The sequence below is a fragment of the Podarcis pityusensis genome (assembly GCF_964106645.2).
Source record: "Podarcis pityusensis genome assembly, chromosome: 8".
NCBI lineage: Eukaryota > Metazoa > Chordata > Lepidosauria > Squamata > Lacertidae > Podarcis > Podarcis pityusensis.
Window position 1 is genome coordinate 71696638 of NC_138033.1, and position 22932 is coordinate 71719569.

The 22932-nt window shown below is 48.0% G+C and overlaps 3 protein-coding genes across 4 annotated transcripts in view; 1 reads left to right on the top strand and 2 right to left on the bottom strand.

The window, feature by feature from the left end:
* DVL1 (dishevelled segment polarity protein 1) overlaps window positions 1-18533 on the top strand; it is a 129656-nt gene extending 111123 nt beyond the window's left edge. The window contains exon 16 of the transcript XR_013989391.1: window positions 16405-18533. The gene's annotated coding sequence lies outside the window, so the exon portion shown is untranslated. The remainder of the gene's footprint in view (window positions 1-16404) is intronic.
* Window positions 1008-16406, bottom strand: LOC308482685 (taste receptor type 1 member 3-like). Its single transcript, XM_081016079.1, has 6 exons — window positions 14545-16406; window positions 10865-11165; window positions 6990-7769; window positions 5540-5743; window positions 4601-4721; window positions 1008-3108 (listed from the first exon to the last, which is right to left on the bottom strand). Exons 1-6 carry the CDS (start codon window positions 14721-14723, stop codon window positions 2177-2179), a joined length of 2517 nt encoding a protein of 838 aa, XP_080872205.1. The 5' UTR covers window positions 14724-16406; the 3' UTR covers window positions 1008-2176.
* On the bottom strand, window positions 17378-22915 carry CPTP (ceramide-1-phosphate transfer protein). Of its 2 annotated transcripts, none has more exons than XM_081016280.1 (3): window positions 22755-22915; window positions 20810-20940; window positions 17378-20019 (listed from the first exon to the last, which is right to left on the bottom strand). In XM_081016280.1, exons 1-3 carry the CDS (start codon window positions 22857-22859, stop codon window positions 19497-19499), a joined length of 759 nt encoding a protein of 252 aa, XP_080872406.1. In that variant the 5' UTR covers window positions 22860-22915; the 3' UTR covers window positions 17378-19496. The 2 variants fall into 2 exon arrangements, with proteins under 2 accessions (XP_080872406.1, XP_080872407.1); XM_081016281.1 differs by lacking the exon at window positions 22755-22915 and adding an exon at window positions 22595-22748.
* Window positions 22916-22932: the final 17 nt, after the last annotated feature.

A 22932-nucleotide genomic window follows, 5' to 3' on the forward strand; every position in this document is an offset into this window, starting at 1 on the left:
CAAAGGGAGGTAGTCTCTATGCAATGATGGCGTTGCTCCAAGTAAAGTCCTTCCCCAATCTACGCCAGTCCTGCATTGGCTAATCTGAGCCTTTTGCCACTGAGCTCTCTGTTCTTCTACTCTCAATGCCCATCTAGTTGTGGGAGAAGGGGGGTCAGGAATGCTTTCCAAGGACACTGAGTCTGTCAGCTGTCTCTCCCCGGTGCTTCTTCTTATTCTTCCTTCTGTTCCTCTTCCAATATTTCCCAGCTTCTGCCCTCTGAACTATGCCCTTCTGCAAACCATTGATCTAAATCTATACTGTCCTCTTCTTGGGAAGGGTCAGCCTCCTTAGTCCAGCCCCTGGCACTGATGAATGGGAATGTTAACTCTTTTGCACCCCTATGCAGAGGTTCCCATCCGTGTGTCCCAATGCATAATGGCCACACCTCCAATGTCACACCTGTTGACTAGTCTCACCCTTTAGTAGCCTTGTATGACGTATGAACTGAGCCACCAGATGCACACTATTTCACACATACAACTGTAGATGCAAAGGCTCCCATCCCACATGAGCAGATGCCAGGGGGGGGGGTGTCATCCTGCTAAAATATAGCTGCAACACGTGACTAATGAATATAGTAGCTGTGTTATTATAGTAGTAGAATGTCATCCAAAATTTACAACTCCTCAACTTCAAAATATATATATATATATATATATATATATATATATATATATATATATCAGTCCATAACCAAGAAGTAGCCAACGAAATGAATTGCTGGCGGGGAACACCATGACGCCTTTCAGTGGATGATGTCCAAGACAGTATATCCGGATTGAATCAACAGTTTCGAAGATGAATCTTCGTCAGCAAATAGTTTTAGATAGAATATCCATACAGGTACATGTAATACTTGTGGATCAGAGCTCACTAACCAGTGTAGCTAACTGTGTCAAGGCAGCATGTGCAGTGATGGGGTGTGTAGCTACTTGACACATCCCTGATTAGGTATAAAGACAACTTCTTTTTAAAATATGTTTTTTATTTGCAAATGTAACAGAAAGAGGTAAAAAACACTACCAGCAAACATTAACAGAAAGACTATTCCATCAAGCCCAGTTTAAATGTATAAATCAATAAGACAGTACACATCTCCAAATAAACATCTTAAACTAGATTTGACGAATGTAAGCTGTGTGCAGGGAGACCTCAGCACAGAGCAGTGGATGCAGGAATGGTTGTCCTTGCAGTCTTAAAAAAAAAACAACCTCCAATGATGTCCTACTCAGCGTAGACCCATTGAAATTAATGCACCTAGGTTTGCCGTGCCCATTGATTTTAGTGGGTCCCCTCTGAGTAAGTCAACCCTTAATCTGTTGGCCACCATGAGATCTCCACCTCTGTTGTCAATCCATTAGTCTCCACGTTACAGGGATATAATTCAAGAGGCTTTTTCCTGCAACATGGACAACAATTTCTAACTAGACATAAGACACCACTAAGCAAGGCCCAAATTATATACTTCGAAAGAAGATTTCATTGCCAGCATCTATCTGAAGCAGGCAACTCCTTTCTGTAAAGGCGCTAGTTTAAAGGTATACCTTAAACATAGTTTTCATTGGCTTTGAAGCAGTCTTGTTTCAAATCTAACAAAATGCCATGCATAGATGCTAAGGCAGCTTCCCATTTGCTGAGCAGAATAGGACAGGGTTGGAGACAGCTGTGAGTAAGCCATCTCTGTGAGACATATATAGGTTCCAGTCCAACATTGCATGAGTGTTCTGCAATGATCCCCTAAGGCTAAGAAGAAAGTGGAGAGGAGACATTTTTGTCGTTTGTGGATGCTTTTCCCATCTCTAACTCTGGCTTGCCAACCCTGAGCAGGAGGACTAGAATGCAAGGCCTCTCTAACAAGTCTATCCCATCAAGACAAATCTGTATCTACGTCCAACCCAATGAAATAAAAACACGCATCAATAAAAGCTTCTATACTAGGGCAGCGATACAAGTCGCACTGTTAACCCCATCAAAGGAGAGGCTCCCCTTCCTGCTTCAGAGACTTCTGCTTGGGTTGTCTCTGACCAAGTCCTCCTCAAAGTAGACCTGTTGAACCGACCAGGCCTAAGGTAGCCATGCCCCTTAACTTCAGCGGGTTTCCTGTGTGGGTAGGACTAGCATCGGCTACGACCCCTAATTTTTGGGGTCGCTTTCCTGCGTCGCCTCTTTGGCGTAATCTTGGAAATAGTCCACCGTGTTCCAGTCCGGCTTGAAACGCAGGATGTAGCACTTGGGGAGGTAATAAGCCGCGAGCAGCCCTGTAGCACACATGAGCATGGCACTCACCTGCACGGCGGGCTGGTACTCTAGCCCCACGGTGGCGTAGGTGGGGATGAAGAAGATCAAGGCGATGAAGTAAGCGAGCATGGCGAAGGTGATGCTGCGGGCGATGTTGTACTTCTTGGGAGACGTCTGCACCATGAAGGTGCAGAGGAACGAGGTGAAGGCCAGGAGGCTGTTGTTCCCGTGCATGATGGCGAAGGCAGCCCAGGACTTTATCCTGCACTGGATGAGGACTTGGGTGGGCAAGAGCTTGTAGTTCTTGCCCGGAGTGGACGGGTTGACATAGATGTACCCAAGGCAGAGGGCGCTTTCACCCAGAAAGCACAAGGCCACGATGGCCCATGGCCGCCTCTGGATCAGGTTGTGCAGGAAACCGCGGCGGCTGCTTGCAAAGTCGTTCACCAGCATGATCTGGAGGGCCTTGGCCATGATGGTGGAGAAGCAAGGGTTGAGGCACAAGGCGAAGGAGGGCTGTTGCATCAGGCAGACGGTCGGGCTGGGCTTGCCGATGTAGAGGCCGCAGCTGAGGCACATCAGGGCCAGGCAGAGGAGACCCACGAGGCACATGGCTCCCCCGGCGGCCTGCACCACGGGGGTGTGGAGGTTCCTCAGAAACAGGGACCCCGAGAGGCAGGTGAGAGTCACCGCGAATATCAGCAAGGCTACCAAGATGATGGCCAGAGGCTCGGACCAGAACAGATACTTTTCGCTGCGGTCGTAACACCGTGTGCTGCGTCCAGGGGACCACTGTTCTGTGGGGCAGGCGGTGCAGGTTGTGTCCTCTGTAAAAGAGCAGGGAGGCAGCTGTACATTTTGCAAGCAAGGGGGTGTCCTCCTGGGGAAGGGCCAGAGCATCTGGCTTTAATGCAACAGCTCCCAGGTTGCATTTGCATTCTCTCTAGGTAGAACCGGCTGAGACTCCTGCTTGAAACCCTGGAGCGCTGATCCAGTCAGAGTAAAGGTAAAGGGACCCTTGACCATTAGGTCCAGTCATGGCCAGCTCTGAAGTTGTGGCGCTCATCTTGCTTTAGTGGCCGAGGGAGCCGGCGTACAGCTTCCGGGTCATGTGGCCAGCATGACTAAGCCGCTTCTGGCGAACCAGAGCAGCGCACAGAAATGCTGTTTACCTTCCCACCAGAGCGGTACCTATTTATCTACTTGCACTTTGACGTACTTTCCAACTGCTAGGTTAGCAGGAGCAGGGACCGAGCAACAGGAGCTCACCCTATTGCGGGGATTTGAATTGCCAACCTTCTGATCAGCAATTCCTAGGCTCTGTGGTTTAACCCACAGCACCACCCGCGTCCCACTCCAGTCAGGGTAGACTGAGCTAAAAGAGCCAATGGTCTGACGCTGTATCATACAGCTTTCTCTGTATCTAAATTTTAAGAGGAGGGTTGTAACTCAGTGGTAGAGCACCGGCTTTGCATGCAGAAGGTCCCAGGTTCAAGCCTTGGCATCTCCACATAGCCCTGGGAAAGGTCCCTTGTCTAAAACCCTGGGCAGCTGCTGCCAGTCAGTGTAGATAGTACAGCATCAGATGGAGCCAATGGTCCGGCTCTGTACGTGGCAGCTTCCTATGGTGGTGAAACCATTTTATCCAGGTGGGGAGTGAAATTTTAACTGGACTCAATTTTTTGGCTTCATGAAAAGCACCTATTTTGACCAGTAGCAGTGGTTTTTGTGAGAAAGATAAGTAATACAACCTTATTTTTTATCAAAAACTTGAGCAGATTAATGCAGAAGTGGGGTGGAGCCGACTCAGGAATGAACAAACGTGGAACTGACACAGATCAGGAATAAACTGAACTGTCCACCCTCATCTCCTCTCACCAAGAGCTGCTGTCCCTGTATACAGTGACTGTAGCTAGGGATGTAAAGAAGGAATCAATTTCTCTTCCAACCCATTTACATCACATGCAAGGCTGTTTCTGTTCTGCTGCAGTTCTGCTTGCAACACAAATGATTGTGTCTCATATCCCTGTCTGCTGTGGCAGAATTTTATTTAACCAATGGATGTCATAATTGATTACATAATGAATTATGTTGTTCCATGTCATTCATTTCAATGCAAAGGAGGCATTGCCAATTACGTACCGTTTGCAGACCGAAAACAACAAGCAAATACCAATAGAATCTGCTGGATTGATTTCTGTTCTGGATACGGGATGGATAAATGAACACCAGCAATTGCTGCTTATATATCTGTCAGAATTCTCTATGACCTCTGAATGTGATGCAGGGAAGTCACCCCAAGGCCCCAAACCTTCTCACCTGGAGAACTGCAATAAGTGCCCATCTCACAGTCAATGCAGTCGTAGCAGCAGAGGTGGAACCCTTTCATCCGACGGATCTGCCCAGCCTGACATGTCGTAAGGCACTCAGAGATGGGAGCCTAAGCAAAAGGGAGAGCGACCAATGAAATGTCTACCTCCTGCAAAGCTATCTTCTTTTCCTTCTCTCTTGCTGTTCCCTTTGCTCATCTTTCGCCCTTGTTCTCTGCAAGCTCCTTATACTGTTCCTTCTCCCCTCCATCTTCCTGCTCCCCCTTCCTGGGGGAAAGGTCGTAGCTCAGTAGTAGAGCATCTGCTTTGCATACAAAAAGGCCACAGGTTCAGAACAACTCGGGTCTGAAATCCTGGATCAAAGAATCACAGAGTTGGACGGGATCCCAAGAATCATCTGGTCCAACTCTCCACAACACATGAATCTTTCATCCACTGTGGGGTTCGAACCCACAACCTTAAGACCTTAAGGTCTGTCACTGCCAGTCAGTGCAGACAAATACTGAACTTTTCTGGCTCAGTATAGGACAGCTTCCTGTGTTCCTGCGTCTGGACAAATTAATTGTATCTGGCCTGCATGCACACCACAAATTTAAATCACACACACACCCCAAATAAGAATCCTGGGAACTGTCATTAGTTATGGGTGCTGAGAATTGTAGCTGAGTTTGTTATGGGTGCTGAGGGGTAAGCTACCATTTCCAGAATTATTGGGGGAGTGGGGATCGTGTTCTAAATACATGTTGAGCACACTGCCTTAGCATATCTAGCTTGTTGCCTTGGAGGAATGGCAGGATATAACTCTGAGAAACCAACAGAAGAGGTCAGGCAGATAATTAGTGTGGGGACATTTGTGGGTGGGAAGCAAGCAAAGAGATCACTCACTTTACTGTACTCCTTTGTTGCATTCCTCCCCCTCTCTCTTTACCTTTCCATCCTCTGTGTGAAACTGGACCAAGGATGTATTGATCTTCAGTTTTGTGTTGAAGTTCCCGAGGGTGATGAGCTCAATCCCACTGTCCTGCCACCTCCAGCCAATGACCTCATAGCCGAGGTTGATGCTGCCGTAGTCTTCGAAATGGTGCAGCTGGTTGGAGATGTTGAAATGGACGTCTTTCAGTTTGTCCAGCAGCTGGATGGAAGGAAAAGGTGGTTGTGGGTGGGTCCTGTGCTAACTCCCATGTCCCCCCACCCTTGGACCCCTAATCCCATGTCCCCTTGCCTGCACTAACCACTTCTCTGCAAGGCTGGCCCTACTGTTAGCCAGAGCAGGGTAGCCATATCAGGTGGCAAAGCGTGGCAGGACAAAGCTGTATGTGCCACTCAGCCTGCCCTGTGGCTCTTAAACTGCCCTGCTGTTCTCAGGTGTGCTTGAGGGCATTATCCCATTGCCAGGATGATTTTAGTGCAGGTTGGGGGACCTCTGGCCTTTGGGCCTAATTAAGCAAACCCATTCCCTGTTTGGTCCAAAGGTTGTTTTGGCCAAGTCATGTACGGTGGTACCTCGGGTTACAGACGCTTCAGGTTACAGACTCTGCTAACCCAGAAATATTACCTCGGGTTAAGAACTTTGCTTCAGGATGAGAACAGAAATTGTGCTCCGGTGGCGCGGCAGCAGCAGGAGGCCCCATTAGCTAAAGTGGTGCTTCAAGTTAAGAACAGTTTCAGGTTAAGAACAAACCTCCAGAACGAATTAAGTTCTTAACCCAAGGTACCACTGTAATGGACAGCAGCCGGTGCAGAATTTGGCAGCCAGGTTGCTCACCGGAGCAAGACAGTTTGAGCATATAACGCCAATCATGGCCCAACTACACCGGCTGCCAACAGTTTCCGGCTGCCAATTCAAGGTGCTGGTTTTGACCTATAAAGTCTTGAAAGGCTCAGGACTTCAATACCTCAAGGACCGCATCTCCCCATATGAACCAATCTGACTCTGTGATCACCGTATGACGCCCTTCTCCATGTGCCCCCATGTGCACAGGAGGTCTGAAGGGTGACAGCATGAAAATAGGCCTTTTCAGTGGTGGCTCCCCGCTTGTGGAATGCTCCCCCCAGGGAGGCTTGCCTGCCACCATCATCTCCTATCTTTAGGCACCAGGCAAAAACATGTGTTTTCTTCCAGGCCTTTGACTTTTAACGATCTGTGGCCTCCTTTAGAGGGTGGGATGTTTTAATACTGGCTTTTGAAAATATGAATGTGTTTGAGATTGTTTGGTTATAAGCTGGTGTTAATGCATGTGCTAGTTATTGTTGTTAAGTTGTTTTGTGTTGCTAAAAAGTATAATAAATAATAACAATTTCAAACCACGCAGGCGAAAACAGGTCACCAGGCCTCATTGTATTATCAGTCGATGGGCAGCTGACTGCCTCTTGCCTACCTCCCAAGATTTGATGTTACCCTTATGACACGTCCCTCTCTGGGAGCACAACAAGTTGTGGAGTGCGTGAGCCACACTGTACACTGCGGTGTAGACAGCGTACGTCTGCCGGTGCTTGAGCACCGCGGTAATGTTTCGGCGAGAGATGTAGTTGCATTGCCAGCATTGCGGTCCCAGGACATCGGAGTCCATCTTGCTCACTTCCTCCTGGGATGTGTTGCAGAAGCCGTCCTCTTGGGTCAGCTCTAAAAGTCTGTAGACGTACTCCTCGAAGCCAGGGACTGTCCCCCCCTTTATGACGAAGCCGATGACTGTCCCAATGGCTTGGATCTTGTCCACAGAGGTGACCACGTCTGACATCACCCAGGCTTCGGTGGCCAACCACACCTTCTGGCTCAGCTTCAGCTCCAAGCACAGCTTGAAGAAAGCCCGGACAGGCCGGTCGCTGGCGAAGAGGACAATGACGTTGACTTTGGACTCGTTGATCGACTGGATTGTCTGCCTCATCTTCACTTGGGGGCTCGGGTTGGACAGTTCGGCTGGGATCAGCCCCTCGAAGGCGATGCAGATCTGTTTGCTGGCCACCATGGACGACAAAAGGCTGAGGCCTCCACGGCCATATTCATCGTTGCTGCCAATGACCGCGATCCAATTCCACTTGAAAGCCTGCAGGAGCTGGACCATGGCTTCCAGCTGTCTCTTGTCGCTGGGCACAGTCCGCAAGAAAGAGGGATACAGCTCCTCGTTGTTCAGGGGCTCCATGGTGGCTCCATAACTGATCTGAAGGCCACAATTGTACCAATGTTTAATTTATTTGGTGACTTTGCAGGCTGCCATTCCAAAGAGACCAACTCCCCATGACTGCTTACAGCAGTGATGGCCAAACTTGGACCTCCAAGTTTTGGGACTACAATTCCCGTCATCCCTGACCACTGGTCCTGTTAGATAGGGATGATGGGAGTTGTAGTCCCAAAACAGCTGGAGGGCCAAGTTTGGCCATCACTGGCTTACAGCAATTAAAAACCACATTGAATGTCAAGCAATACCCTAGTAATGAGCTGTGTCCAATCATACTACATGGAGGAGACCCACTGAAGTTAATGGACATGACAAACTGAGATCCATTAATTCCAGTGGGTCTGCTCTAAAGCAGAAGTTGGTTGGGTACAACACATTAACGCATTTCCCGTCATGTAATCTGGACTCAGCTAAGTTGGTGCCCTCAATATATTTGGGGCTGCAGTTCCCATCAGTTGGGGTGGGAGTGTTTGGAAGGTTTGTGTCAGGCTTAGTGAGATAAAGTAGGATCAATGTTGTTATTGTTTTGGGATAAATGGCGAGGGAGGATTTAGCTTGGGTATATTTAGAAGGATAGAGTGTTTATATGGACCAAAGTCCATGTCTAAGTAATGTCTTAGAAAGTGCATAACTGAAACCATGTGCTTTTGTACACAGAATAGTGGCAAAGCTTCTTATTACTCTTTTTATCAATAAAATCATTACATCATGGGAGTTGCAGTCCAAAATGTCTGGAGGGCCTGGGGTTCTAATCCAGTTGCACCAGCTGGCCATTCCAACAAAAATAAAGGCCCCTATGCCTTCTACAGCCTGCTGAAACCATATGAAGGAGAGGGCTAAGCAGATGTATGAATAAATAGGGCCCCTGACAAGGCGTTAGCACTCTTGCTGGTTTGGATTTGTGTGGGCCCAGGGTTAGGAACCTGTCCCCCCCCCCCAATGTTGTGGGACTCCCAAAGGAAGGAAGGAAGGAGGGGGGAGGCACAATTGAGTTGACTGCCAAAAGAACCTACTGAGTTCACAATGTCTCACCCCAAGATAGGAACAAGTGAATCATGTTAATTTCAATTTCTTTCCGTTTCTCTTCCCCACACCCAAGCTTAATTTCAGTTTTCCACATTTCCACATCCATCTGATTTTTTTTACAAATCCTCATGAAAATTCATAAGCATTTTAGTTTGCATTTTTCGGAACGAAGGTATCTTTGGATGCAGTTTTGCCTCGTACACAAATTTTTGCAAAGCCCGTTCCCCTAACAGAATGCTATTTTCACTAATTTATGCATTCTTATGTACACTTGATCCTAGCACATGCACTTATGCACTTATGGCTTGACTGGAGAACTTGATTGCAACATTTGTTCCAAGTGTGTATTGCAAAAGGTGGCTGTGTTTCATTCTGAGCATTGTTTTGAAAACTGCGAATTCCCCATGAGCTGGATCGCATTTCCCTCCCAGCCCAATTCCAAGATAAGTGGGTATAAAAGTTCAGCCTGGGAGTTTGTGCCGATGCCAGACCTACTCAAAGTTAGACCCACTGCAATTAATGCACATGGCTAACTTAGGTCCATTAATTCTAATGGGTCTACCTGGATCCAAGATTTTGAAACCTTTGTCGATGTATGGAAGTGGGAATACCATGGATGAAACAGTGCAGTTTGTTTTGCAGGCCACTAACAACTTTGTTAAGTTTAGTTAACTTTGTTTAGTTAAGTTTTGTTAAGTTGGTAAGGGACGCGGGTGGTGCTTGGGTTAAACCACAGAGCCTAGGACTTGCCGATCAGAAGGTCGGCGGTTTGAATCCCCATGACAGTGTGAGCTCCCGTTGCTCGGTCCCAGCTCCTGCCAATCTAGCAGTTCGAAAGCACGTCAAAGTGCAAGTAGATAAATAGGTACCACTCCGGCGGGAAGGTAAACGGCGTTTCTGTGTGCTGCTCTGGTTCGCCAGAAGCGGCTTAGTCATACTGGCCACATGACCCGGAAGCTGTACGCAGGCTCCCTCGGCCACTAAAGCAAGATGAGTGCTGCAACCCCAGAGTCGGTCATGACTGGACCTAATGGTCAGGGGTCCCTTTACCTTAAAAACTTTGTGACACGTAAAGTGGCTCTTTTTGCACTGGCTGCAGGAAAGATTGGACACAGAGAGCTAGAGAACATTGCTGTAAATTGTTCTGGGGACTCTGAGGTTTAATCTGAAGTTGGGATAGCTGATGGTACTTCTGATTTTTATTGTTTTCTATTACTGATGTTCGCTATATTATTGCTACGTTGGTATCTGGGTGAACTTTAATGCAGTGTTTCTCAAATTTGGGTTGGACTATAATGCCCATCATCCCTGACCAATGGTCCTGCTAGCTAGGGATTATGGGAGTTGTAGTCCAACAACAGCTGGGCACCCAAGTTTGAGAAACGCTTCTTTGACCTAATGGTCATGTCCTTTAGCTAGAACAAGAAACCTATTGAATGAATGAGTAGGGCTTATTTGGAGACAACCCTAAAACACGGAATAGGTGCATTTTACGCTGCAACATTTTGTGGTGGGCCTCACTGGCGCCTTCTCGGTAGTGGCACCTGCCCTGTGGAATGCCCTCCCTTCAGATGTGAAGGAAATAAGCAGCTATCCTATCTTTAAAAGACATCTGAAGGCAGCCCTGTTTAGGGAAGTTTTTAATATTTAATGCTGTATTGTTTTTAACACTTGATTGGAAGCCGCCCAGAGTGGCTGGGGAAACTCAGCCAGATGGGCGGGGTATAAATAATAAATTATTATTACTGTATTTTTCGCTCTATAAGATGCACCAGACCGTAAGACGCACCTAGTTTTTGGAGGAGGAAAACAAGAAAAAAAATATTCTGAATCTCAGAAGTCAGAACAGCAAGAGGGATCGCTGTGCAGTGAAAGCAGCAATCCCTCTTGCTGTTCTGGCTTCTGGGATAGCTGCGCAGCTTGCATTCATTCCATAAGATGCACACACATTTCCCATTACTTTTTAGGAGGGAAAAAGTGAGTCTTATAGAGCAAAAAATACGGTATTATTATTCTCACGAGGGTGTCATTTGATCTTACAGTTTTTCTACCTGCGGGATCAGGAAGAAGCCGAACAGCTTGGCTGTCACCGAAGAGAGCAGTGAGTTGTGAGGCCCGATGACAGCCGTCACCCGGGTCTGGTAGTCCGTGTAGTTGCAAAGGATCCCAATGCTGTTTGTGCCTGCTCTGGACAGGAAGAGCAGGCTGGGCTGGAGGGTGACCACCGGTTCCATGCAGGTGTCGTAGATATCATAGCCAAGGCGGATCCCTGGCAGCAGCGTGGTGGAGTTGTTGATCTCCTCAATGGCAATCTTCATCCCAAGGGCCCAGACCAGACCGGCAGCATAAAGCCTGGGGGACAGAGGACAGAACAGGGGAGATGGCGGTCTCTCTCCCTCTATTGGCAACATGCAGGGTTGAGTGCCAATCTCTCACATTGCCAAATCTGCACCACCCCCAAGCAACGAGGTGTAAGAGGCTTTGGGGTAAACCCCAAAGTTTGCAGAAGTGCTCATTGGAGAGGGGGAGACCCCTAAGGAGGCACCATCCCCACTCCCCCAACACATGTGCAACAACCAAGTGAGCAGGGAACACTGTCAAACTGTCGAGGGTTTAATAAAACTGGGGGAAGTGCGTGGAACAGAGCGTCCTGGAAGACAGCCTAGGTGGCTGGCTGGAACCCAGATCAGGAGCACACTGGCTTGCCTTTAGAAGCTCCCCTGAGTGGGCTCCTGATTGCAGGAAGGTGCACAAAGACATGCCCGGGAGCTTCAGAGGTGGCCCTGCCCCTGCACAATTTGTGCCCTTCTGCTTTTGGCCGAGGAGGCGAATAGGGATGTTAGCTTGAGATAACTGATGGATGGCAAGTTACCGGTCCCCTCTTTTCCCCGTTCGGCAGTGGAAGAGTCTCTCTCAGGAGGTTGTGGACTCTCCTCCCCTGGAGGTTTTCAAGCAGAGGACGGGTGGCCATCTGTCTAGGGATGCTTTAGCTGAGATTCCTGCACTGCCGGGGGTTGGACTAGATGAGCCTTGGGTTCCCTTCCAACTCTAAGATTCTATCCTCCCGCCACTACCTGTGACCCCCTAAAATGCCTCTCTCCAGAGTGACTAGGGACCCATCCAGGGCCTTCTCAGTGATGGCTCCGACCTGGTAGAATTCTCTGTCCCATGAGACCAGGGCCCTGCAGGATTTAACTTCCTTCTGCAGGGCCTGTAAGACAGAACTATTCCGCCTGGCTTTCAATTTGAACTTAGCCTGATCTTTTATCCCCCTTCCTTCCCTCCCCCTCCCCTTTTTATGAAGATTACCCGCTCTGGGATCCCACAGCTAATTCTCCCCTGGTCTCCCCGCTGGCCCAAATAGGACTAATTTAGCCAGCTAGCCCTGGTGATCACCTAATGTTTATTGGATGGATTTCCCCCCTAAATTGATTTTTGAATTCTGAATTTATTATTATTCACGTTTTATACTGTATTTTATGCTGTTTTTTTTCTTGCGTCAATTGTTTTAAATTTGTTGTTAGCCGCCCTGAGCCCGGTTTTCTGAACCGGGAACGGCGGGGTATAAATAATAATAAAAAATATTTATTTATTTAACAATGTGGGTTGGGGGCACGGATATGGGTAGGCGGAAGGGGTTGATTGTTTTTAAATGGGCACTGTATATTTATTTACTGAATTGATACCTCACCTTTCTTTCTAAAGAGCTCAAGGCGGAGTCCATGGTTCACCTCTCCCTTTCCCAATTAATCCTCACACCAACCCAGGGAAGCAGGTCAGGCCAAGAGGCAGCAACTGCTCCAGGGACACACCCAGCGAGTTTCATGCCTGAGCTGGGACTTGAACTCTCGACTCCCACGTCCTAGTCCAGCACTCTAATCTCTGCAGCACACTGACTGTCTCTGAAGGCTTTTTGGTTTACATCCACTTTTAATCAGTCTGTTTGAGGCTGGTCAGAGCTCTTAAGCATAACTGAATTGCTGCTCCTTTTCTTCCTGTCCTGTATTACATAGGCTGGATGGTTACATGGGAGCCGGTTGAAGTTAAATCCTTCGAAGACAGAGGTCCTTTGCCTGGGTCGGGACGATATGGGATTGGGGGGGGCAACTCCCATCTCTTGTGGGGGCACAATTAGTGCCAGCACCATCCGTTAAGAGTTTGGGTGTAATCTTTGACACCTCCCTTTCCATGGAGGTGCAGATCGCAGCTATAACAAGGGCGGCATTTTTTCATCCCCCCCAAGCTAAGCAGTTGGCGCCTTACCTCTCTTGCCCTGACCTAGCCACTGTGATCCACGCAACAGTCACCTCCAGACTTGATTATTGTAACTCACTCTACATGGGGTTGCCCTTGAGACTGACCCAGAAACTCCAGCGGGTGCAGAATGCCGCGGCGAAACTCCTTACGGGGTATTCGCCGTGGGATCTCATTCACCCAGTGCTATACCAGCTGCACTGGCTCCTGGTTGAGTACAGGATCAGGTTCAAGGTGCTGATTTTAACCTTTAAAACCTTATACGGCATAGGACCCTCGTACCTACGGGACCACCTCTCCTGGTATGTCCCATGGAGGACCTTACGGTCTTCAAATAAAAACATCTTGCAGATCCCGGGCCACAGGGAGGTTAGGCTGGCCTCAACCAGAGCCAGGGCTTTTTCGGCCATGGCCCCGATCTGGTGGAACGCTCTGTCACAAGAGACTAGGGCCCTGCGGGACTTTACATCTTTCTGCAGGGCCTGCAAGACAGAGCTGTTCCACCAGGCCTTTGGCCAAGGCACAGTCTGACCCCCTCCTTCTGTAACCCTCACAGAACTCTAGCCCAATGGTTGCCATTAATTTGATTTTGAATTGATTTTAGAATGAGTTGATTTTAGAATGCATTTTAATTGATTGGGATTTTATGTAAATTGTGTTACTTTTATTGTTGTTAGCCGCTCTGAGCCTGGCTTTGGCTGGGGAGGGCTGGATATAAATAAAATATTATTATTATTATTATTATTATTATTATTATTATCATCATCATAGAGCAGTAGAGTTGGCAGGGACCTGTTTAGTCCAACCTCCTTCAATGCAGGAATCTATTCCGCTCTTGGTTCCTAGACTGAACTGTTGCTGCTGTAAAATTTGTGCTGCATTACAATCCATGATGCGAATGACCTTGCCAACTTTTGTTTTTGTTTTTAACCTTTCAGGGCCCCCTGCCCCCCCCAGGCAGCTTACAAGACCCTTAAAAGACATGCAAATAACGTTTCAGAGAACAGCAAAACCCTAAATGTATAAACGTGTGAGAAGGGAAATTCCCAGCTTAGGAAAGCGACTCTCATTCCCAATCTTTGCTTTTATTATGACATTGAAGACCATCTTAAAAATGATTCTGATACAGGGAAAGAAATCAACTTAAAAGGCTCATTGAAAAAAAGGAAAAGTCTTCAGGAAGGTCTTGTTGACACTTGCATTTTGAATCATTTTACTTTAAAAAGCTGCCTAGTTAATTGGGGACAGCATTCAAATCTACTCCATAGTTTCCCGTTGACAATTAATCTGACATTCTTTGAGCCCTGATGGTGTGTAGGGGCCACTTGCCACGGGCTGGGGGTGGCCAGAGGCAAAAGGGAGTGGAGCAATGGAAGTAACTCTTCATTCAGTTAAGTCCAGCCACACACAAGGCAGGGGTTTCTGCATCGCCACCTCCCCAACCATCGCTATGTCCTTGCCATTTTTGCTGCCTTACCTGTCACAGTTGTAAATGTCAGGCAGGGTCCGTTCCGTCAGGTTGGAGGTGAGCACCGTGAAAGGGAACAAGCCGCCCAGTATGTAGTCTCCGGGTCTTCTAAACTGGGAAGACATGCAGTGATAGCTCTGGGCCTGGGCCCAATCCAGACCGAGGCTGAGCAGGAAGAAAACAGACATGTCTCTCGGCTGTTTCTGAGACTGGTCTGCGTGTGGACAGCCTAACTTCGAACGAGGCAGAGGAGCCCCTTAGAAAGCCAAATGTTTTGTTCAATAAAATTTACAGCAGGTGGGAAGCATCCTGAGAGAATTTGTTTAGCAAAGTACACACTGCATGAGCAGTGTAGGTGTGGAAGAAGCCATAGTTAGCCACCCGTGCTAACCAAATCTTCTGCGGCATTCTGTTGAGTTGGGCCCCTCTGCAATCTGGCCTTCCCTGCCACGAGGGATTTATTCAAACAGGGTGGTCTTGAGAGGTTCCTGATTTTTTGCAAGCAGGTGCTGGGCTTTCCTTGCTTTTGGATTGAGGCGTTCTCAAAGCAAAGGAAGGATTGAACTCTGATTAATAAGAATACACACAGAGGCTTGAACCAGCAAGACTCTGGGAAGGGTGCGTATAATAATCTGTGCCTCCCTCTCCACCCCTCGGCCCAGGTCGTTTTATTCACAAAAGAACTTTTACAGAGTGTTCGTAAGAACCAATCAGATTTCTTCTGAGCATTTCAACAAACCCCACGTGGGGACAAAGTTAAACTACCAAAACTAATTAAGTATGGGGTAAATAAAACAGAACTACAAAGGAGTGCATTTGGCAACCCCGGGAGGTGATAAACAAGCAATATACATGATAAGAAGGATGGCCAGGAAGATAGCGATCATTATCACCTTCATGTGAAACCTGTTTGCTGGCCCTAAGATTAACAGCCTGGGATTAACCTATCAGAAAAGCTACATCAACGAAACTGCCCACTGTCTTTGATGACCCAGGATCCCTGCCTGGCGAAGCAACTGGCGGTGTATGTGACTGGTCAAGAAAGAGAAATGAAACAGTAGAGGAAATGGCCAGAGATGCAGAGGCTTGTGGGGTTTGATCAGAAATTATTGTCAATGTTATCAAACCCAGTCAACACAATGCATTCATCGTGGCCACAATGGCTTGATGCATATTTTATAATTCCTCATAGAATCCCACCTGACCCCACCCTCTGGATATTTGCATTCCTACATTGGATCAAACAACTTTCAGAACCGCTGTTGGGAAAGGTTGGGTACTGGTCCCAGGTTTGGGGGTGGGCCTCGATGCCACCCATAGAGAACCCCATGCTTTCTCCCCCAGCTGTTGACATGCCAACCCTTCCTCTGCCTGTGCCTCAGGGCCTGGTCTGCGCTGCACCACAGGACTAAGGGAGTAAAATAAACCACAGTCCCTGGTTCAGAGGCAACACTATACCAAGGCTTGTGGTTTGTTGCTTTTGCTCGCTCGCAGGGAGCTAGCTCTGTGTTTGCAACAAACCATTAGTTATGGTTTACCACTGCGGGGTGGGGAACCTCAAGCCTGGAGGCTGAATCCGGCCCTCCAGGCCTCTCTACCTGGCCCTTGGATCTCTCCCAAGGCCACATCCTTCAGTGGCCCTGCTTCACATCCTCCACAAGTGTATTTGCCTAGCTGGAATGCATTCTTGGCCTCTGGTGTGCCTGGATGGAGGATAATAATAGGTGTGCGTGCAGAAACTATCCTAATTCTTTTGCCCCTGGCTCAGAAGGGAATGTGGCCCTTGGGCTCCCAAAGGTTCCCCAACCCTTTCCTGGGAGGGAGCAAGGTGTTGTGCGAAGGTTTTCTGCTCCTTCCCTCCCACTTTAGGAAACTGCCTTTATATGGAGTCAGACCCCAGGTTCACCTGGCTCAGTACTGTCTACACTGACCGGCAGTGGCTCTCCAGGGCTTCAGACTGAGGGTCCTTCCCAGCCCCACCTGGAGATGCCAGGGATTGAACTGGGACTTTGCACATGCAAGCCAGATGCTCTGTCGCTGACCTATGGCCCCTCTCATGTCACGGCAACAGGCATCAGCTTTGATATACCCGTGTCAGGTGATAACGCTGTGTTTGTTTCCTGCCATGCTGTCATTCCTCCACCATCTGAAAGTCTGTGGTTGTTGTTTGTGTTCTCCCGCTGCTCCCCCCCCCCCCGGCTGTGGGGCCATGAATTAAGGTCCTAATGGTGCTGCTGCCATTAGCAACTGTTTGCTAATGCAGTGCGGGGAGGTTATGATTTAGGGGGAGGCTTTTGGGTCTCATTAAGGGCCTTCTGCTGCATAAGAGATCTGCATTGGCTCCCAGTACGTTTCCGAGCACAATTCAAAGTGTTGCTGCTGACTTTTAAAGCCCTAAATGGCCTTGCTCCTGTATACCTGAAGAAGTGTCTCCACCCCCATCGTTCAGCCCGGACACTGAGATCCAGCGCTGAGGGCCTTCTGGTGGTTCCCTCATTGCGAGAAGTGAGGTTACAGAGAACCAGACAGAGGGCCTTCTCGGTAGTGGTGCCTGCCCTGTGAAACGGCCTCCCTTCAGATGTGAAGGAAATAAGCAGCTATCCTATCTTTAAAAGACATTTGAAGGCAGCCCTGTTTAGGGAAGTTTTTAACATTTGATGCTGTATTGTTTTTAACACTTGATTGGAAGCCGCCCAGAGTGGCTGGGGAGACTCAGCCAGATGGGCGGGGTATAAATAATAAATTATTATTATTAATATTATTATTCGAGCACCTTGTTCATGGCAGAACCGTGAAAAATTCCTATGCGGCCATCAGGACTGAAATTGAGGACACCACCATGTATACACAGGACAGATGATTATTTGAACCCAAGCAATATAAGAGGTAAATACATATCTATATAGACAAATCACAGTGCATGCATGGAGTAAACAGTGCCATAAGTGCAAATACTTTCATTGTGCCCCCACATCTCCCCACCACCACAAAGGCATTGATAGTTTAGAAATCATACGAGGCAGGAAACATGAGAGCACCATAGATACATGACTCATTTGTATCCAGAAAGGAATCTTAACATAACAGCATATCGTGATCCAGAAATAATAATAATACCACTTTAAAAACACAGATATGATTGATTTGTAACATGAAAGGAATCTTAACATAACAGCGTATCACGGCCCCAAAATAATAACGCCACGTTTAAAACACAGGTATGATTGTCTTCAAGCCAAAGGCGTGGTCAACAGCCTTATGCAAGTTCGAAACTCACAGTGACTTTAAAAAAAACAAAAAGCTTTTCTAAGTGAACAGTCTTGTCATGAGAGAGAATGACAGGGAAAGAAGAGGTGTGAAGATAGTTCAGGAGTTTGGTTTCGTCAGGGGTGGGGATCCAGTGGTTCTCCAGATATGTTTCATTCACTTATTTAGAAGTTGTGTATATACCACTCAAAACAAAACAAAACTTCTATGTGGCTTGCACAAGACACTGACATTTGGGGGGGTCCACAGGTCCCCTACCCTTACTAGGGAGATTGTTCCCACTTCCAGCATGCTAAAGATTGTTGATTTCCGGATTGTAGCAGTGTGCAGTATCTTTGCCTTCCCCTGTGTGTATGGAAGGAGATTCTGCTCCCTCCCCACTTTGAATTCTTATTTGTCCCTGCATACCCACACAGTGCTGCCCCTCAGCTGGGTATACTAAATGCACAGCAACATGCCTGGCTGGTGACTGATGAAAGGACCCTGTTTTTGCACCCATTGCCTCCATCCCAAACCCCACAGGCTGTTAATGCTCAAGAGTGGGAGGAGTCTGGGTAGAGAGAGTCACAGGCTAGTAGAGATCTGCATGTGATGCCCTGAAGGGCTTCAGGTTTGTGGGCGCATCACCTGCGCCTGTGTGTGGAAGGGAGGGCTCAATAAAACCCCGGTGGGATTCTCCCTTCAGGCATATGTATCATGGCAATCCTGAGCAATCTTGCCCCTAAAGTCTTCCCCTTGTCACATGGTCATTGAAACAGGTATATACACCAGTCCACTGTAAAAGTCCCCCTTTCCCCTTTAAAGCTTAATTCGATCTGAAGGGTGGAGGGGATACAGTTGCACCTTGATTAAACAAAACCAGGGTTGATTGGCAGACAGCACAAGCGAGCCAAGAGGCTGGGGAGACCCTTGCTTCCAGGCCCTCATCCGTCCCCCTGTGATTAAGTACTTTCATTGCTTATGCAGTTTTACCTCCCGTACACATCGGGGAAGACTGTAGCCTTAAAAACTATGTGATGAAATGGCTGCAAGCCTTCGGCCCTCCAGATGTTGCTGGGCTCCCCCCAGCCCCCCAGCTAGCACAGCCAAATGGTCAGGCATGATGGGAGCTGGAGTCCAGCTACATCTGGAAGGCTGACAGGTTCCTCACCCCGACTGTAGGAGCAGCATTCCCTACTGCAAAGGAGAGATGGAGGATGGTCTCTATTTGGAAGAGGCATTCATTGACTCCCGAGAGTGGGGAATGCCTCTTCTTAGATCAGGGGGTTTTTTTTGGGGGGGGGGACTCCAAATCCCATCAGCCACAGCCAGCATGGCCAGCCATCAGGGATGATGGGAGTTGTAGTTCAGGCAGGTTCTTGGACTCCGACTCCCATGAGCCCCAGCCCAGTGGTTGGGAGTTGGAGCCCAAGAACATCTGAAAGGCTGTAGGCTCCCCACCGCAGTCAAAGAGGAACTGGGGCCAGTTCTGTTTCTCCGGATATCTGGCTGATTAAACCCAGAATAGGGATGGTTTGAAGGCTCAAATGATTCCAGCAATAAGAAACCTGATTTATAGGAGAGAGCTGAGAAGCAGAGAGCTAGATCTTGGCGCCAAGCAGGCCTGGAAATGGATAAGCATGAGATGTACGATCGATGCTTGCTTTTTCGTCTGTGGCATTCAGAGAACCACTTGATTGTGGGGATCCGCTCTGCTACGGGAGGTCCAGGAGTTTGTGACGGCTGTAAAGTTCCTGTGTGGTATCGTAGAGCTTCTTGATGTGGGGCAAAGCTTCTCCCAGCATCTCCACTGCCTCCTCGTTGCTGCCCACCTTCATGTTCTCAAAGAAAGCTTCCCGGTTGGGCAGAGTGCAGAAGGCAATGGTGGTCGCCTTGCGGATAATCCAAGGGTGGTAATTGGCCAGAGAGGCATTGTATGAATCTGTGCAGACCACCGACGTCCTGCAGTCTGTGCCACCGGTCCGCAGGCCCTCCAGGAAGAGCTGCAGCCATAGAAGGGCCCGGTGGAGGCGCAGGATTGTCCGGCAGCCTGATACGGGGCGTTCGGTGTTCTTCTTCATGTCTACCAGGTTGTTGGCCATCTCGTAGCTCACCATGGATTGAAGGGTTCTGTAGCTCTCCTTATGGGGGCCGCTTCGGAATTCCTCCATGATTTGGATTTTGGCTACCGCGTCTTTGGAAACGAAGGTGAAGATCGTGCCCATGGTGTTCAGAAACCTGCTTTGCAAAACAGAACCCTGTGGTTACAAGGAGCCTTCAAGGTGGAAAACCTTGAAGGCAGCCCTCCTGGCCTCTCTGTCTGGCTCTCTCCCCAGCCCACACCCCCTCACTGGCCCTACTCTTCATAAACCAGCTGGAATGTGTCCCTTGAGCACTGCTAACGCTCTTGCACGCATGGAAGGAGGATAGAGAGGGCGTGTATAGACTAGCCTGCTGCCGAAAGGCAAAATATGCATTAGAAGCTCCACTCGATGTTGCCTCTGGCCCTGCCCACTGCAGAGATGCGGCCGTGGAGTTGAAAAAAGGTCCCCACCCTTGGTTTAGAGGCGCAACCCAACAGAATGAATGACAGAAGTTTCCACCTAGATCCATGCGGGCCGGTCTCAACAAGAAACAGTTTACAGTCAGAGGGCAGGCTTCAACAGTTTCGCTTGTGACAAGCAACCAGCCTTCCCTGCAACTCTTCTGGGACAAGGACTATCTGCTGATGGTCTCCCACTCGCTTTTCCTGTTCCTTGTGGGTGGAAGAGGGAACGTTGAATGCCATGCCACGAGGACACTTGCAGAGAGGTGGCAGGAGCGGGGCCAGGGACCCCATTTTTTGCCTTGGTCAGTAACAAAGGAAAATAGGGAAGTGCCTTATAAGTCATCGTGTTGGCCCATGTAGGTCAGTGTGGTCTACACTGACTGGCAGAGGCGCTTTAGGCATCTGAGCAGGCACAGGTTCCCAACTCCCGATGTGGAGCCAGATCTAAGCTTGGTTCCCTAACTAGGTGGACAGCCTTACCTGACAAGCCCTTTCCAGCCTGCTAAGTAAGGGTCCATTAGGATTTCCGACTTCTCGTCAAGACAGGACTTGAAAGTGGCCAGCACTTCCCTCAGGTTGTGTCCATCATCCCCGTAGGCCATGGCGAAGCTCTGAAACAGACAGCAAGAGTCAACAGCTGCTTGGTGGATAAACCATAAATGAGGCCAGGAACATCGGGAGCTGCCTTATCCCTGGCCAGATCGTTACGCAAGAAGAGCCCTGCTGGATCAGGCCAGTAGTATCAAGTAGTATGCAAATAATAAGCAAGATCAATCGGGTTTGTGGGATGGAGGGGCGGAACGTGTTTCACTGGGAGGGCCCCGGTTTGTGGGCCCCTCAAGCGATACACGTTTGACTCCTTTCATTACAGGCTTTTAAACATGCCTTGGTAAGTGTTGTTTTGACCTGGTTTTACAAGGTGCCTGACATGTTTAACCTGTTGCGGTCTCCGTTTTATTTTTTCCCCCCTGGCATTAGCCAGCCAGTAGCACGTATCAGACTGCCTGTAAATGGAAAGCTGTGGTTGTAGGTATACTGAAGTAGCTGTTGTTTTAATTATGAGCGTGAACTGTCTTGGGTAGGCTTGCCCTGAAAGTCAGTGTAGAAATATTGGGTTGACTCACGGTAGTCTCCCTGAAATTACTTATTAATTTATTTTATGAGGTTTTAACACTGTTTGATTGTCTAAAAAAACAAAATCAAAAACCCTCAAAATGATTTACAAAAAAGATAAAACAATAAAATTATCAATAAGAAAAATAAGACAATAATGGACCCAACTTTCACTATTCATTTCAGTGGCTCTATTCTAAACAGGACTAAGGTTGGATACAACTCACTGAAAAAATCCTAATCTGGGTGTTACTCCCATTGACCTTAATGGGGCTTACTTCTGAACAGATGCGAGCAGTATTGCTTGGTAAGCAAACAAAACTAAAAAACAAAACTATGCAACCTCCTTCTCTGTCTGGGTTTTGATACTTTTTAAAAAAAAAATAAAAACTTTCCCTCCTATTCCCCAACTGCTCTAGGTACCAGTTGAGTAGATCCTTTGAAGTTGACATAACTTAGGTACATCAGTTTCAGTGCATATAGTTGAGTATAATTGGATACAACCCAATACTACTACTATTTTTTTATTTTTTAAAATTGCCCGTCTGTTTTTACAGTTGTGCTTAGGTTTTAATTTTTAGGATGGGATTCCTGGTTTGGACCGATAACAGTTTTAACAACTCTGTCCCACAATTTTAGGAGAATGAATCGTCCCTCGACACGCACCTTAATATGTTTAAATACTTCGTACGCTGCCTTGACAGGATGTTCCTGTTTTGAAAGGCAGCCTCGAAGTCCATTTTTTAAAAACCATATATTTAATTTACAGATCACTTCCTTGAAGTGATTTCACAACGGAAACATCAGCAACTAGAAGATATATAAAATAGTTTTGTTGTAAAAACTTTTTTAAAAAAAAATATCAAATGATACACACACACACACACACACACATATGTATCCAATGCTAGCCCTACCCAGAGTAGACCCATAAATGGACTTGGCTAAGGTAAGATTCATTCATTTCAATGGGTGGATGTCCTTGCATTCATTAACTGCAGTGGGCCTGCTCTTGAGTAGGACAAGCAGTGGACGCAACTGAATGGGTCTACTCTTAAGTGTAAGTTACTTGGGATACAACCCCGGCAATAGAAGTAATTTGACATTTAACTGATCTATAAAACAATAAAAATAATAAAATCTCAGGTGTACAGGGCTGGGAGCCGCAGGTGCGCTGGGTTCCTCTTTCTTCTGCCCCATCGACCTCCTTTTTCCAAGCCTCTGCCCCATATCAGCCCTCCATGGGAAGAGGAAGGGCCTCTCCCTTAGGGGGGGTCTCTTCTCCCCCTCCCCAGCAACCAGACTGACTTACCTTAGCGACCGCTTCCTTCTTTCCAACTTCAGCGCAGCCAATGAAAGCCCGCCTCCTGCTCACCTGTCTCCGCCTACCTCCTCTCCTCGACCAATCGCCTGCCATCCCTAGGTTCCGCAGAGGCGAGGGTTCCCAAGCCGCGCCAGCCAATAGGAGCGCGGAAGCTAGTTCTGGAACC